Below are 18,057 nucleotides of genomic sequence, written 5' to 3'. Positions count from 1 at the left end.
GTTGAGATACTAAGCTAGTAGGCTAAACTAAACCAAACAGCTGAACTGTAGACTCTTACTTACCTCTTGCACTATATACGTCTCGTAATGTTTGATTTCACAGTCTTATTTGCCTAAATCACTAAAGAGTACTGCTGTGTTTTCTTTTTGTCTTTTAGCAAAGTGTGTCATAGGCTTGAATAACGGATATTATTTCACTGCTTTTTCACCAGTCTCATCCCATTTTAAGACATTTAAGCAGCTTATATTTGGCAATTGCAAAGCACAAAGCAGTATTATTTCTGCGTTCTATGAAAATTAATATCCAAACACACAGGAAGGTAGAGAGGAGTAGTTTTTATGTTTTGTCCATCTTCAGTTGGACAAAATATTCTCCTCACGAGAAGAGTGAGCTGGTCAATTTTTTGTACCCACTTAAAAGACTTGTGAAACAGCTTGTACAGATCTAAGCGAATGCTTGTAAACTGTATTACCAATTTTCTCTTCTTTTACAAAGGGTGTTATTCAGGATGTGAAAATCATCTTTATACCTAATGGATATATAATGCAGTGTCCTAATCTGAATCGCAGTAAGTAGCAATTTCTTTATTTTCTCTGTTTTAGATTTTTTCATACAAATTATTTCTTTGCTTTAAAAATAATATTTTCAAGCTTGTCATTTTTGCATGTGCTGACTTCCAGAAGGCAAAAATTCTGTGTAAACAGCTTGCATTTTGTGTTCAGATAAGCAGCAGTATATCAGACTTGATTTATTTATGGGTTATTGTGTCTTTCCTTCTCTTCCTTTCCTTTTCTTTTTACTATTCCTTTTTTGAGCATGCCCGACCTGCAGTGATTTCTTAAGTCTGGTGCAAGGAATCATGGATTTGCAAGAACTCCTGGCAAAAATGACTGCAAAAGTAGGTACCTAAGCTTCTTTGTCCGTTACCCATTTCCTTCTGTGCTAAGACCAACATGAAAGTATTCATTCCTTATGCAATTATTCTACATTTTCATGGTACAGCCATTTTTTTTTTCTCCTTCTGCCAGTAGTCCTGTCTGCAGTGGACTTACAGATACAGCTGCACGGATGTCACTTAAGCCTCATACAGTTTCTATTGTCTGCCTTATTATTTGTAAGATAGTGACAAATTGCCCAGGGTCTGGTTTTTTTTTTTTTTTTTTTTTTTTTTTTTTTTTTTAAGAAGCCTTAGCATGATTTCCCTTTTCATGCTGAGGGATAAATGCAGAAACAAAGGAGTGAAATCCCTCCACAATTTCCTCACCATGTGATGCTGTCAGAGGGCGTGTGTTTGCCTGTGGGAAGTCCTGTGAAGTCTTCAGGACTGGCGTAGTCTCCTTCCTGGGAATTGAAATGAGGCCCCAAAATGGAAATGCCTGTGAAGCTGCCGGCTGTGCTGATCTTGACATCACCTTTGATAAATGGTTTTTACCAGTGTAAAAGTTAACCCAGCTCCAGGTGGTGTGGTGTGTGCTTGATTTTTTTGTTTGTTTGTTTTTTCTCCGCCCGCCCCCCCAGTTTGGATTGTGAGTAGGATGAATGGGAAGCTATAGTGTTTTTTTTTGTTTGGGATTTTGGAGATTTTCTTTAGGCTCTGCTCCCACAATACACGGTCAACCTCTGTGTCAGCCAAGGCCCTTCAGCTGAGGCTGTGGTCAAGTTCTGGGGTAGGAAGCTGTGTTTTAGAGGTGACTGAACCCCTGATGTGTGTTTAAAGGGCGATCTGTGAACGCTTTTTGAGGTTAATGTTGGTGAACCATCTGGTCTGTGGTAAAGGGCAATTAATTGTCTCATCTGAAACGACACTTATGTGTTAATTACTTATAGATTTCAGTGCAACTACAACCAACCTGTAGATGCCTTCAATCTCAATGTAGTTACTGAACGGGAATTTCGAAAATAGGATTTGCAGAGTAGCGCTACTACATAAAAGCATTATCCTTTTTACTGTGCTGCCTTTAAGTGTGCTTTTCCTTCCTAATAGGAAAGAGGAAACTTTGTTTTTAGAGAGTGTGCGCATTATGCTGACAATCCACTTACTCAGCTGACATGCTTTGGACAGGCTGACTCCGAATGTGAAATGTGAAGCTTTTAGTTCAGTTTGCTGGTTGTACTGTGAAAGAGAGGCAATTATTTTGAGCCCTGCTGGTGGTATGAGCAAGTTCCAATTATGCACTGTACTGAGTAACTTGCTTTCTCTGCTGTTAATTATATTTTTGCTTGCTAGTACTTTATGAGGGGAAGCAAATAACACAGTATTTGTACTGCAAAGACTCCATGCTTCCATAAAGCGGTGCTGGGATAATCCTTCATTGCAAGTTCCTTTTCGGTTGTAGTAGTGCACTGACTGTTTCATTGCAGTTGTTACAGAAATATTGTTGTCCAGGAAAAATGCTTGCAGCAGGAAAGGAAGTTAATTTGGTAGACAAATGGAAGTTAAAAATGGAGGGACTTGAGGGAAGCATTAAGGTTTGTATCTGCCTTTTCTGTCCTAGCCACAATAGCCACAAGTGGTACTAATGTAGATACAAGTATATCATATGGGGATGATGTATGGCAAGGCAAAGAGCAAGGCTTAGAAGGGCCGTGCCGCTGCCCGCAGAGATCCTGTTTAGCAGGGCAGGTGGTCAGAGAACGGCTTGCTAATGTACATGAGCAATGAACCCCAGCACCTGGTCCTGCACCAAGAGATGCAGAGCACGAACTTGACATTTTGGAAAAGCAGGCCCCGGGGTTTGATGTCCACTTGTTGCTTTTAGGCTCTGCTGTATCTAGGATTTCAGCTTCTCCCTTAATCTCCTGTTTGGTTAGAGCTGTATTACAGCACTGAATACACCAGTGAATGTTGTTTGTGGTGAATGTGTACGTGCAGTTTGTATAACGTAAAACTCTGAAGACTCAGACCAGGGCTTGTCTGAGAAGAAAACATCAGGCTAGTGGCTTCAGGCTCCAGTAATTTTGGTAACAGTGCAAATTCTGCAGTACGTAGGCAGGAGGAGAGAGTACCCTCTTGCTTGGGCTTTTCCTCAGTGTCCCGTGAGGCCAGTGCTGGCTCGGGGTGGGACACGGGGGCTCTAGAAGGGGCCCAGCAGAGCATTGTCTACAGCAGATTGTCATGGAGTGCTATGCACAGGAGCATTTGATCGTGACCTGTAACAAGCTCACCACTGTTATGTCCTCTTCCTACTGATGTCTTGTAAGGACATAGCTTTTAAAGATGAATAAATGCTAGCTTTTAAAGCCTATTTTATTTTTGTCGACATTTGAATTAATTCTGTGAATCTTTCCGATATATATGTTTAATTGATTTCATCTTGTGTCCTTAAATAGAGAGATACCATAGGTCAGAGTGTTAGAAATCTGGCCAAAATGTTAATTTGCTGCAGGAGAAAAGGATCCTGTTATATTTCAGCATTCCCAACTGCCGTGCTGGAACGCTGTTAGTTCCTCTTTAAATATAATGGCTAAAGTAATTCATGCAACTTTAACAATCTACTGAAATCAGTCTGAGCATCTCCTGTATTTCTTTGAGTGGAATATAATTTCTTTTTGGTAAATTATGGGCCCACGCTAGGATGTGCTTTATATTCAGATATGCTTGTTACATGAAGACTTCCAGCACGAAACTTTTTACTGAATCTTTTCCTGGTTGAGTTCAGAAAGGCTAAAGCTTGAGTTTGATTAAAACCAAGAAAAATCAAGCTCTTGAGTTCATTGATGGACTAGTTACTCTCTTTTGTTTACATAATGGATTCATATGGCTGTGAATACTTCTATGATTAACAAAATTTTCCATGTAAATTTTGATAGTTTGGGGGGCTTTTTTGATATTTTAAAATTAAGTTTTGCCAGAAACAATAAATTTTTAAGAGAAGTCTGTCGTCTTTCAGTTATTTGTATGGGCAGAGGAGAAGCAAGGAAAGTGTTAAATAAGTTTTGTGAATAATAACTAGCCAAATATTCCTGAATGTTAAGAACTTAGGGTTTGGTTAGTATATGGAAAATGTTTGGTATGGTGTGGGCTTCTTCTCCCTCATTAGTTTATTTCTATTCATAAGCTAAAACATGTTTGAAGCTTGAGAATTTTCTACTGATGTTTTAAATGTTCAACAAATCTAGTGTGCATTTGGCAACACTTGGAAGGATATTTCATCTCATTTTAAGGAATTCATTGTTTTATTGAGCTCAATAGAAATTTTTCAATTAAGGCTTGAAGTTTGGAAACAACTGGAATGTTTCTGGTCACTCTAGTACAGCAGGTAACAGTTAAATGTTGTTTCTGAGCAGATTTTGTGGGCAGTGATACATTCATTGACTTCTGTGTACTGGAGGGTTTGTTGTTGCATGCCTGCCTTCTGGTGATCTTGATTGGTCTGCTATGTTTAAAGGTATTTCTTAGAACAGGAGGTAAATGATATTTAAGTAAATAAAACTTATCAAGATAATGCAAATGACAGAAAAAGGTAATAAATTGAAAATATTTATTTTCTTAAAGTTGTGTTCTTTTTCTAGGGAATAATTTCTAGGACAAAGGACAATATCAAGTACCACTATCAAATCTGGGTATTTCTAAAGTCCTTTCTCTCCAAAATTTGTATAGCCCATTTATATGGGAATGCTCATTAAAAAAAATACAAGATATGTAAATAAAGAAGTGTAAGACAAATCAAACACCTTTTAAACAAAACTAAATATATTTTATATACTGTAAATATAATGACTAAATATGATGACCTGAAAAGGGTTTCTGCTGAAAACAAGTGGCTCGGTAAGAGGATAGTTTTGCCTCTAAAATGTGAAAAGCTGTTTTGAAGTCACCAGATCATGCTGAATTTGAGGGAGATGAGTATCAATCCCCTGTTATCCCAGAATAACAACTTAAGAAATAAAGAGCTTTTATTCAGGGCTTTCCCTCATGAGGACTGCAGAGAAGAAGAAAAAAAAAAAAAATCACAGAAATTTGCTTAGTATTTCTTTTCTTTTTCTTCCCCTTAAATATGTTGCTCTTCTACTGGCAGGAATGAAAAAGGATATATTAGAATACTTTCATTTAAAGTGGACGGAATTTTAGAGGATGGAAATATATGAAATTCAGGTATATGCTATTATGTAAAAAAATATTATAGCACCGTGCATTTTTTTTAATAAAATTTGCTACTATTAAAATGTAGCAACCTATAATGTAGGATAGTAGCATCGTATTTATAACAGAATAGAATATGCATTCATCTTATTTTGTGCCAGATTTAGGTAGCCTTGCTATTTGCAGTGGCTTCAGCGTGATGGCTTATACGTATAAGACAAACGTGAATGTAAAAAAATCAAGACCTTGAGAAACTCTCATCCAACTGGCACCAGGGTAATTTTTAGAGCAATGGCAGTCTGAGGCCTGAAGAATGCACATATTTACTTCTAAATACTAAGTCTGTATTTCTTTATTTTTAGTATTAGTAAATTGGAAAGTAATTTTGAATGCTCTTAGGGATTAGAGATGATGGCACTAGGTACAAGATGTGCATAAATGGGGGTTGTTCCTCTCTAGAGGATGGTAAGATGGTACCTTGTATGAAGGGGAGGTCAGTGATACGGCTTAGGAGAAGGTGGTTCAAAAAACCTTTTCCTTTTCTGGTGCTACATGAATGAGCATTGTCCCCACTTATTAATGCGTAGTATCTCATCAGTAAACATAGCAATTGCTAGCATGCAGATGTAATGCTTGGAAAAGCTGCATCAGTTTTAGCTTCTTGATAGGCATTTTAGGAGTTGGAATTGAGGAGGTAATGGGAACAGCAAGGAGCATTAAGAGCTAGCCACCAGCCCAGGGTTTACTCCAGAACATTAATCACACTCTGGGAATATTTTGTACTACGCTCAATTAAAATGCTTTCTTTCACCTCTGAATCCCACTTGCTGTTATAAGGTTAAGACCTTTGTAAAAGTCGGGAAGTATTAGTCTGACTGATGTTTAGCAATGATGACATGGGGATGGTTAGGGAAAGTCATGCTTTTTGACTTGTAATCAGGTTGATGAGCAATTAAGACTTTTCTTTTTAAAAACAATTGTAGTTTGTGTACTGTTGGTAGTGCCTGGACATTCCTGAGAGGATCTTAGTGGGGTTTGTTACAGTACAAGAGACAGTTGCATGAGTCATAAACTGTTGTCAGTTGACATGGATAGTTCCATCAAAGTCCGAGGAGTAGCATTGTTTTGTACCTGCTGACATCCTGGTTCAGTGTTTCGAAGGTTGTAGTCAAATTTGGTTCGGCTAAGAATAAGTATACTGCTTTCTCATATTTGCTTTTTTAAATCATGTGTTTGAATTGCAGAAATCTCATCAAGTTACTTTCATTTATAGTTAAATTATGCAGAAACAAGACTGAGTCAATTGGAAGACTGTCATTGTGAGAAGACTTGTCAAGTAAATGGATTGATCTATAGAGACAAAGACTCATGGGTCGAAGACGATCACTGCAGGAATTGCACTTGCAAAGTAAGAATTTCTAAAGGCTTTAAGGAGTAGGACCTAATTAAAATGTGAAAATGGTCCTTGAATACATAATGTTAACTCTGAGAATTATTATGTTTTTAGTATGCATCTAGTGGCAGTATGAACAATAGGGAGGGAAATGGTGAAATAAATAAAAAATTGACATTGCTTATGCACAGGCTTCATAAATAAAATTTGTTTTCCCTTGACAACGCTCTCTTATTTGTTCTACTTATATCTGTGAGGACTTGATGGTTTTGAGGTGAAAGCGTGGCATTGTCTGTGTTTGGTTTGGAATTGTTTTCACTGTAGTAGTTTTTTAAAAAAGGAAGCATTATCTTAATGGTATTCATAGATGCTTAGTTGCATCTAGCATGGTAACAACATGCAGATTCTGTTTGCAGTGTTTATCACGCTGAAAAATCAAGGAACAGAAGAGAATTAGTATGTAAATCTTGTCTCGTTGAAATTATTTGATAAATATCTGAAGAGAGTCTTTGTTTGCTCAAGAAAATAGAAAACTGATTGTTAAAAATCTCAAAGATGATTGGCACAGCCTACAGAAAGTGATGCTTATGTTCTTGTAAAGATGGGCTTAGGCTTTCCACTTAATGCACTTTGCTCAGGGAAAGTGGGGTAAAACCAGTAATATATATCAAAATGGGGTAGTTCACCTTCAGATGCATTTTGACTCACGTTTGCGGTTGGATAGGACTAAACTTGTTACTGTAGGATGGGCCTATAATCCACAATGCTATTTTTATTTACTTAAATAGTTTTCTGTCTTCCATGTTTTGTGTAAAAGACACGTTAATTACAACAGTCGTAGTTGAATTTTGTCTTAAAAATCTTTGCTTAGAGTGGAGTTGTGGAGTGCCGAAGGATGTCCTGTCCCCCTCTCGATTGTCCTCCTGATGCTCTCCCAGTGCATGTGGAAAGCCAGTGCTGCAAAATATGCAAGGGTAAGTACGTCACACGGACCTCTTAGTTTCGCCCTCTATTTAAGCAGAGTTAAACCTGTCCTGAAAGCAGGCGCATTTTATAATGACTTTCGTACGTCCTGGTGATTCAGGTGACGTGGGTCACAGTGGCAAACTTGATTTAAAAGGAAAATAAATAATTACTGAGAAATGAACAAGTATTGCAAATTTCTAAGATTCTCTTTTTACCTATTGTCAGTGTAAAATGGTTCATCTACTTGTTCAGGGTTGGGAGTCCTTACTTGGCTTCAGCTTGTATGTCCTGTTGACATTGAGGAGCATCAAGCCTATGGTCTGAACTTTCTGTAGCGATGAGTAATAAACTGAGCTGTTATCCTTTTGCCTGTCTTTTATTTTGGGTTGGAAGGTTGTTCTTTAAAATAAACGTGACAGAATTTCAGACCTTGAGTTGGTATCAATGTGTGGAGTGATAGTTTGCTGTAATTAATTTCAAAATAAATCTATGAGAAGAAAGAAAAAAAAGTAAATTTTGTGATGAGCGTTGTTGTCAGCTTTCAGTTCCTTCTGCTGGAAATGAAAGGTATAAGTAACATTTCTGGAAAGAATATTCAATATTTGTTGCCTCAATGGTAGTACAAGGGACAAAGACAATTTATGTATGGAAATTTTAGCTGAATACTGATGCCAGTCTTACCTTAAGAAGCACGAATTATCTTTCCCCCCACCCCCTCTATTCTTGGCGACTAGTAAACTTCATGCATGAGTTTTTCAATAATTCATAGGACAGGGTTCTTGAATTATTTTAAGATTTATTAGGAAAATAATAACACTTTTAGGGTTCTGTCGCCTTTCTTCAGTCAGTGAATTCATTAGTCCCATAAACAAACGTCCTTTAGCTCTGATCTTGCACTTGCTCTTGTTTACTCATGTCAACTCATTTCTCTCAGCTATATGCCGGTATGAGTATTCTGCTTACTAAAAGATGTTTAGGAACAGGGTACTTGGGTGGTAAAGTGGCTATGCTGGCCTGTATTTTTTGTCTAAAAATATTTTTATCTGTAACGTTGAGAGTCTAGAAAGTTCTTTCATGAACCTGGATGCTTCTCTTGACACGCCTTTGCTGACATGCATGTATGCACAACGGTCAAAAAAGATCAAAATCTGACACAAAGGAATTGCAAGGCACAAAATTGTAGATTCAATGTAAATGAGTAAACTGTGTTCCTGTTATTTGTAATGGGAAGATGAACAATCAAACTTGCCTTTTGTCAGTGATTGGCACAAACTTGACTCGTTATTCTGACAAGGACTCACCGTGTCAGTCAATGGGAAGAGATGTATGGAAGTTGATTGAAATTGATTGTAAATGCCAGCTCCTTGACAGAATGATGTGCTAGGGCCACAGTCAGTCACTTTGGGGTAGATAGTAGTAATTGCTGAGGCTTTCCAAAGAGCTGCACCGCAGGTGTTAATTTCTCCGTGCTTTTCCTATTTAGCTCTGATAGAATCATCAGTTGTAATTTGCTGTCTCTAGGGATTATTGAATAGCTGGATTATTGAACAGCTTCCTGTTTTAGCTGAGGGTTAACGAACAAAGTAGCTCTAATGTCTGATATGTTAAGGGTTTTAAAAATGAGGAGGTTCTGTTTTGATCCCTGCCATGTTGTGTTAGCCATCCAACTAATATTTGACAAAAGACATAACTTCGTTTAAGATGTCAAACCTTTTCAGAGCTGTGCATTAACTTGCTTTCTGGTGTGTCCATTCTTTTGTTAAAAGCAGTCGTGTCAGGAGAATAGACAGAAAGAAAAAGGAAGTTTCTCTAATTCGTTTTCTCCCCAAAATGGTTACCAGGATTCCTAATTTAAACAAAGCTTCCTGATCTGAAGTTTTCTTCATAAGTGAGATCACAACAACTCAGGCATAAAAACTAGGGCAGCTTTAGAAAAATGAAGAAAACTAGGATACCAAAAGGAAGAAGCCTGGTTTTAAATGCATTGTTGATCATGGAAACTGAGTTGTTCTGAAAATCTTGTGCGCACTTTTTTTTTTTTTTTTTTTAAGAAATGAGCATTTTCAAGAGTGTAAGTTTAAACAAAAGTCCTTAGAAGCAAATTTATGTCTGAAAGTTTGTGAAGATTGATCTAGGAGTCCTTTATGTTTAAAATTTGGGAATCAAACTGGCTATGACAGTTGCTGCTGTGGAATACTCCTGTTATTATCACCTGTAAGGGGTACACGCATGCACCTGTAAGTGCTTGGTTCCCTTACCTTGGTATTGAGGAGAGAAATTGAGGTAAAACAGTCAACAGATGGTCTGTGACTTCTTTTTTTTAAGAACCAAGTACTTTGAACACTTTCACTGTGCGTGTGCCTTGACTCAGGAAACTTTTAAGGCTTTGTTCAGATTGCAACATCGGATTCGTACCTTTTAGCTCTCCTTTCAGTGCCGTGGGTCAGACTGTTATGGGTCAAGTGCAGAGGGCGCTGAAACACCACAACCAAAAGTCATTTTATCAGTGTTTAGCATTGATCTTGCTAGTAATGTAGAGTGCCTTTATGATAGATACTTGATTTGTGTAAGAACATAATAATCCAACTGTTCTCTTTAATTAATGGATTTACTGTCCTCCGCTGGACTTGAAATTTAAACAGCTAGTTCCAAGAGGACTGTGGTAGTTATGGTCATACTTGACTGAGCTGTATGCTACTGCGGCCTTGCTGGACGTTACCTTCTTCATGGTGGCAGTAGTCCTAAGCTAAGCTAGGTGTGTCTGCCTTGAAATGAATGAGGACTGCGCACGCGTTCTAGTCTGTTGATTCGGTTGTGGAGCTGGCTATCTTTAGCAGAAGGGTCAAAACTTCAGACAGGAATTTTTTAGTAGGAGCTTTCGGTTTCCTGGGAAATCTGCTCATTTTATGTGTGTTTTAAGACTATTTTTCTGAAATAGATTTTTACAGTTTGTTGATTCGGTTAGTCATTTGCTGCATCTAATCCAGTTTTGCAGTGCTCCAGCAAGTTCAAGAGTTCACCTTTGTCCCACAAAAAATCTGAAGGTTTAATTGAAATCTGTGCTTACATTATTCTCTTGATGAGTCACAAAGACCTATAGTAACACAAATACTGTAACTAATCTACAAAATGTCAGTAATGAAAATATTTTCTATCGAATACTAATGAATTTCGTCCAGTATGTGTTTGTCTTATGCTCTTATTCCTCCTCTTTAGTTTAGGTAAAGGTGCTACTTGCTCTTAAAATGAATTTATTGTTAGCTACGTTGTTTGTAGTTATGTATAATACTGACTTCTGATGAAAGCAAAATGCATCATATTCTTAACGTATCCATATGTTTTCAGTGCATGTGAATACTGGTCTTACTTCTGTGTTATACTTAGTATTTGTTTACTATTTAAATACCAATCTAATTTATTTATTTTTAATCTCCCTCCTTCTCCTCAAATTACAGCAAAGTGTATCTATGGAGGCAAAGTGCTAGCAGAAGGTCAGCGAGTATTAACCAAGAGCTGCCGGGAATGTCGAGTAAGTTTCAGTTCTATAAACTTTTCCTGATTTTAAATGTATGTGTGGTGTTCAAAAGTGACAATGATAAGTTAGTGCATTTCTTTAGGTTTCCTTCATGCAAATATGACATCTGTTATCTTGAAAAGGTGACCTTGAAGTCAGCGAAAGCAACAAATATGAAAACAAGGCGGGAACAGGACCCTTGCAGGGTAAAAAACATGGGCAAAATGACTTGGAGGGATGTTTTCTCTTTTACCTCCTGCTTTCGTGAGCTCTAGAAAAAGGCAGCGGCATCTTGAGCCAGTTACTAATTTCAGCCAAATTGCAACAATTTGAAGCAACCTGGCTTATATTGTTTGAGTTACTCTAGATTTACCCTAGTATTATTTAAACTATACGTAGCCCAGCTAATAATTGAGGTAAATTACTAAGTATTGGACTGGACTGGAGTCTGTCTTGGCAAGTTCATAACACTTAGTCAACTATGTTCAGCATTTAAGAACATGGGTAAACGGAGGCTGTGGTAGATAGGAACATTCAGGGAGCGTTAGTGAAATAACAGTGCTACGTGGTGTGTAAGTGTGGCAGAAACCAGTTGTCAAGACTAGCCTTTGAAGAAGGAGAGTAGTAGTAGATGATTATAAAAGGCCTATTGCTCTGTGGAGACATATATTTGCTGTGAGTATGCATGTGTTTTAAATATGATTTATCACTTCAGAAAGGCACAGCTATTTTAAACACATTTGCTCTCATGTAATTTTCAAGTATTTTTGTTTTTACATCTTGTTGAACTTGTGGAGGGGGAAGGGTGTTAAAGGGGAGGCTTAGAAATGTTAATGACAGATCAGTAGGCTAGAACAATTATGAAAAACATTTGGAAAAGATTACAATGATCTGGTTATTGTTGTGCTTGTAGCTGAGTGTACAGAGTAGCAATTTTATGTTCACTAATGGAAATGGACAATAACTGGTTGCAGATGTTGTGAAAGTAGCTTGTTATGCAGAATTACTTTGCTGCTGTTAGTGTTTAGCTGTATAGGGGTGCTCAACAATGTATGTACAAATACGTGGGCAAGGTCATTGCCTTGAAGATAGACTTTATTATTGTTATTTATAATATGACATAGAATGTTTATTTGGGAAGGAAAGTGGCTATATGAAATAAGATGAGAACAGGAGGATTTTCACATTAAAGTGAAACCAGAGAGGGTGATCTGAATTATGTCAGTAGAACTTCTCTGCGCTATAAATAAGAGCGTTGTAGTCATCATTGTGAGTACGATAACGCATTCATGAAGATTAAAAGCAAATACTGACCATCAAATATCTGTCATATTAGAAATGACTAAAATAATGATGAAAAGAGCTTTTGCATTTTACTTACTGTTAAGGGAAATTGATACGGCAATGCTAATTGCAGTAACGTTGCAGTTTGTATTATTTACATCTTAGTGGAGAGTATTGGTAAGTATTTGAAACAGCATATGTGAATGCAATACAGTGGAAAAAAAAATGAGTCCGTGTTGGGGGTGGTGGGAGGAGGCATTTCCACAGCTGTATTTCAAGAAGACATTAAATCTCACTGGCAAAGCTTGTCCTTCTGACTGGGGAGGGTTTTTAAGTGGGTGCTTACCTCTGCTTCTGTGAGATGATGTGTCTCCAGACAGGAAGTTCATTCAGTGTGTCTTCAGCATGACATCTTAAAAGCGGCAAGCAAAACACCTGCTTATTTACTGCCTCAATTAGGAATGCTTACTAGATGAAGTATAAATGGCAGTGAGTCAAACAGTGGCTGTACTCATCATTTTCTATCCCGTGTGGGCCTGCTGGTGGACAAGGTGGTGTATGAATAAAGGAAGGACTTTGTGCTAGGGAAAGGGCTATAAAAAAAATGTAATATGGTTTAATTTTCCAGACATCAAGTTTGAAAAGCTGTTGATCCATGAAGGAATACAGTAGAGGGTACACATCAACTGTTAATTTATTAGTGTTGATAAAGATGACTTGAAAATCTTGGGGAGTAGCTCTTGTGTCTGTAAAGGAGGATGTAGTTGTGGATGGGGTAACATCAAAACGATAAAGTTAAAATTTTACATTGGAATTTTTATTTGAAGATAGTTATTTTATTCTTTGCACAGGGTACCGATCCAAGCATAAGAGACTTTTATATTTTTTCCATCTAACAAAATAATAATAATACTGCTGGATCCAGATAGATCAAAGATTTTCTTTATCAGGATGTGAGCAGTTTTTTTTATTTCTGAAAACTAATCCAGACTAAAAATATTTTTATGATGCATATCCTCTTAACTGTACGGACAGATGTTACTGATGGACAGCCATTCCCAGCTGGAATCCTGCCTGCAAACACTCTCTAGATTAATCTCCAATGACAAAATTAGTGCACAGGTGTTTCTAAGAATCACAGAATAGTTGAGGTTGCAAGGGACCTGTGGAGGTCATCTTGTTCACCTCCCCTGCTTGAGCAGGGCCACCTAGAACCAGTTGCCCAGGGCCACGTCCAGACGGCTTTTGAATGTCTCCAAGGATGGAGACTCCGCAACCTCCTGGGCAATCTGTGCCAGTGCTCGGTCACCCTCACAGTGGAAAAGTGTTTCCTGATGTTCAGAGGGGACCTCCTGGGTTTCAGTTTGTGCCCTTTGCCTCTGGTCCTGTCACTGGGCACCACTAAAAAGAGCCTGGCTCTGTCCTCTTTGTACCTTCCCTTTGAGTATTTATATGCATTGGTAAGATCCCTCTGAGCCTTCTCTTTGCTCTGCTAAACAGTCCCACGTCTCTCAGTCTTTCCTCCTGTGGTAGATGACTCCAGTCCCTTACTTATACTTGTGGCCCATGGCTGGTCTCTCTCCAGTTATTCCATATGTCTCTTGTACTGGGGAGGCCAGAACTGGACACACTGGACCACTCCAGGTGTGGCCTCGCCAGCGCTGAGCAGTGGGGAGGGATCACCTCCCTTGACCTGCTGGCAATACTTTCCCTAATGCAGCCCAAGTTACTATTAGCCTTTTTTGCCACAAGGGTACATGGCTGGCTTCTGTTCAACTTGGTGTCTGCCAGGACCCCAGGTCATTTTCTGCAAAGCTGCTTTCTAGCAGGGTGGCCCCAGCATGTGCTGGCGCATGGGGTTGCTCCTCCCCAGGTGCAGGACTTTGCACTTCTTGTTAAACTCCTTGAGGTTCTTGTTAAACTCCGTGAGGTTCCATTTCTCCAGCCTGTTGAGGTCCCTCTAAAAAATGCAAGTGAGTGTGTGCTTTAGAAAACTACACCTTTCTGCATTCAGTAAGTGGTTATTTTGGTTTCTGGATTTCACCAATATGGGGACATGGCTCATTACAAGTCAATGGAAAGAATTCGATAACTTTTGTTGGCTTGGGAATTTACTGCTGATCAGCTGATTTCTGGCTTAATGCCTGTGAATGACATGATGCCTATTCATAACCGGACAACGTGTTTGACAGCAAAGGGTACAAGAAGAAATTCCTCTTCATTAATGCTGGGAGCGGGCAGTCAGAGAGTGCCATACAAATGCTAGAAAGATGGACAGGGCTCCACTGACTTTTAGGAAGCTTGACTAAAAAGGTTTTCATAAAGATAAAGAACAATGTGGTTCCTAGAGTGACAGCTAAGGATGCTATTTAGAACTTTCTCTTGAAAGGCTGATCAATAACAGTTAAAACAAGAGGGGGGAAAAAACCCCCGAACAACAACAAAAAACCAAAATAACCTTATCTGAAATCTTGCTGCTATTTTCTGAAGCTGATTATCTGAGATGAGCTGTTTGTGGTTCAGATTTTCACTGCATGTCACTGATTAGGCTTATAGCCAATTCTTTTTTTTATGTATTTACCTTTGTAATTACAATAAATTTAATTATCTTGTTGTAAATATTTGACTCCAGATCTCATTCTTTGTGGATTGTATGTCACAGTTGGAGCTTGACCTATTTATTGCAGAAGAATGTCTTTTTGACATTCTATGACTCTATTTTGAGATTCTGTGACTACATATGTGAATTGAGTATAAAAAGTTAGTAATTTTTCTGAGGCTGCCTGAAGCAGTAATTCTGAAGTGTGAACTGTTCTTACTTATCTCAGTGGATAAAATCTGAAATCTAATGATGATAATTCTTATAATTGGATCTGTACTAGTTTATAACAAGTTGATTTTAATCCAAAGAATACTCAACATGGAAACATTTTAATTGTTTTAAAACTTAATTACAAATATGTTCGATTTGTTTTCCCAAGATGCAAATTCTGCATAAAATGGGAAACTTAGGGAAATAAAATCTTTCTGTCATGAAATTAATGGAGTTCTCAATTTGTGTTTTTTTTAATCTCCTTATGATTCACTACAGAAGGCGTGAGCTGGGATTGAATTTGCCTTTAGCTTTTTGACTCATCCCGATCACTGATTTGACTTTCATACGATTTCTTGATTTCTTGCCATCTTTTTGACCGGATTTATTGTCAGTCAATGTTTTTTGTCCATATGTTGACATACTGTACCTTTTCTGCTGCAGTTGTCTTGTCTGAGCTTGAGTAGGCGATGAGTTATAGCCAGAGCTTTTCCAGCTGGTAGTTTGATAACATGATAGTAAATGACAGCTCAGTGTATCTGGTTCTTTTATCACCTTTGCTGCTGCAGTTGCACAGGCAACTGTGGGGGATTCCTCCCTTTCAGTTATGGAAGTGAGATCAGAAGGAGACCTAATGCCTCCATTAACTTCACTGTTCTTGTGTGGGCACTTGCCTCAGTGATGCATGCTGTACGTGATACTGTAGGGAGCTGCTTAAAAAAAAAAAAAAAAAAAAAAAGAAAAAAAAAAAACCAACCAAAAACCTGATGCCTGTGTGTCTTTTTTATTTTATTTTTCCTGACAGCAACTGATGCAACTTGCTAGTAAGGACAATTAGGAAGCGAGAAAAATGGCTTGGCCCTGCTTAGCCTTAAGATTGCAATCTCAAGGGCAGTGACTAGCAGTGATTGTAGAATGGTTGGTTTTGCATTACCTAGGTCTGCTGCGCTTCTCAGTTGTAAGTCCTGCTAGCTGCCAGGCACCTTGCGCATCATTTGCACCTTGCAGACTTGGCGGGCGTTTCTGTGTCTGTAACTGGTTAGGCCAGCTTGATGCTGTGAGAGCTAATTCTGGAGCCTGAAGTGACATAGCTGAATCAGTGTGGCATGGCTGGTGAAGCTAATTACCAGCAAAGAGTTTTACCTGTACTAGTTCTGGCACCTGAGCTAGTCTTTTGGCATGCTGTGGCACGGTGTCTTGTAGATATGAAGCAAGCTTCTGGCTAGCAAGGGTGTCTCTGTATAGGGGTGTTTCTTCACACAGGGTAGACACGTAGGTATTGTCAAGACCTTCTGTTCAAAGTCACGTATCTGATCCTTCAGATTATAAGAGTTATGGCTTTAATAACATATTTTGTCTTTTTTTGCTATTAGTTTTCCTCTGCTTTCTTAGCCCTAGATGTGTTTGGATCATATTTTTAAACTTTTCTCTGCAATGACGATAGCTAGAAAATGTAATTTACTTCTTTCAGGAAAGCAGAAATTCTCCTTCCATCTTTTCGTTCCACCATCTGAGGCATCATGAAAAATGTTTTGGGAGGAGTGGGGACTAGGTTCATATTAAAAAGGTGTATTGGCAGTATAGCAGGCTGCCCGCTTTCTTAGTGGAGTTTCACAGCCCTTTAGAAAACGGGATTACTCAGGTGTGGACAGGCCTGTGGGAGAGTTATTGTAGCTCCTACTGAGCAAAAAGCCTGGTTGTTAATCTCTGCTCCACTTGCCAGTTCGCAGAGATGGCATAGCTGCAGAAGGGATGCTGAAGAAGTAAGTTGTCGTATGGGGAAGGCTGGAGGGGGATAAGGGAAAAGAGGAAGCTATTTTGAGGCAAGATGTTAAGAAATAACTAACTGAAGAGCAGGACGGCTGTTTGGTCTGGAGACACGGTGAAGGTGATTTCCTGGATGGGAAGAAGATGAAGTAAAATCTGGTGTAAAATCTCCCCAGAAAGGCTCTGTCTCTATTATTTTAGAAAATTTCTACCAGCAACTATACCTCCTATGCACAGTCTTACTCTAAATCTAGGAGAAATCAAAATCATGGAAATATCTTGACCTTAATTTACATTTTATACAGCAATTTCTATATGGATACCTCAAGATGGGATTTCTGCTTTGCCATACCTTTGAAGGACCTAATTTTTGGAAGTTAGGTGATCAGTAATTCTAAAGAACAGACGCTTTTAATTGGACACAGCAGAACAACACATGACACTTGAAAGCGTTGGTCTTCTATCTGCTGTGTTTGTTTGAGTTGAATAACTTATCAGTGAGTTATGTAGAATATGAAATAAGAGGAGTGAAAAAAAAGAGGAGTAAAACTTGGACTTGCGTAAACCAGGAAGACTGTCTTTAACAAAAACCTGGAGTGAAATTCTTTAATTCCTTCAAATACTTGGAAGGAAAACAACTATACTTGGAGAAAATGTATTTGGAAAAACTACTATAGAATTTTGAGCTTAAGTGCCTTTTTTTTTTTTTTTTCTTTTCTTTCAACTCTGTGCATAGAAATGTCCAAGTAGATTAGATTAGTTTTGATGTTATGGTGTAAAGAATGAATTTAACTTGCTGCCTGCTAGTTTACCAGTGTTGTTACTAGAGATTACCAGAGTTATAGATTGGAAATTATGTGATCCTTGCCATTTGCACATGTTTTCATCAATGTCATTTTTTAAAATGTTGTTTATTTTCAGAATGGAGTTTTAGTAAAAGTAACAGAGACTTGTCCACCATTGAACTGCTCAGAAAAAGATCACGTTCTTCCAGAGAACCAGTGTTGCAGTGTTTGTAGAGGTAAGCCAGAGACTATGCATGTTTGGAAAGAATGTAAGTTGCTGATTCAACAGGGGGATACGCTGGAAGGAGCAATTCCTTTTTAATGAGATATTAGGTACCTCTATAAACCTGAGTCTATAATTAGCCCTCATGTAAAACCAGTCTGTGATATTCCTTTGGGTAGAAGACTTACCAGATACAAAGCTGTAATTGCTCTGAATTAGAGGGGGGGGG

At 38.3% G+C, this 18,057-nt stretch overlaps 1 protein-coding gene across 1 annotated transcript in view; it reads left to right on the top strand.

Annotated features, from left to right (window-relative positions):
* NELL1 (neural EGFL like 1) overlaps positions 1-18,057 on the top strand; it is a gene marked incomplete at its 5' end in the record, with an annotated part of 297,740 nt that overhangs the window by 67,330 nt on the left and 212,353 nt on the right. The window contains 6 exons of the mRNA XM_082317413.1: positions 497-569; positions 817-899; positions 6,358-6,492; positions 7,349-7,451; positions 10,899-10,972; positions 17,742-17,841. Of these exons, the coding sequence (XP_082173539.1) occupies positions 497-569; positions 817-899; positions 6,358-6,492; positions 7,349-7,451; positions 10,899-10,972; positions 17,742-17,841 (568 nt within the window). The remainder of the gene's footprint in view (positions 1-496; positions 570-816; positions 900-6,357; positions 6,493-7,348; positions 7,452-10,898; positions 10,973-17,741; positions 17,842-18,057) is intronic.

Source organism: Platalea leucorodia (genome assembly GCF_965183815.1).
Source record: "Platalea leucorodia genome assembly, chromosome: 7".
Lineage (NCBI taxonomy): Eukaryota > Metazoa > Chordata > Aves > Pelecaniformes > Threskiornithidae > Platalea > Platalea leucorodia.
The sequence above is the reverse complement of the archived record's forward strand: the minus strand, read 5'-3'. Positions and strand labels throughout refer to the sequence as shown.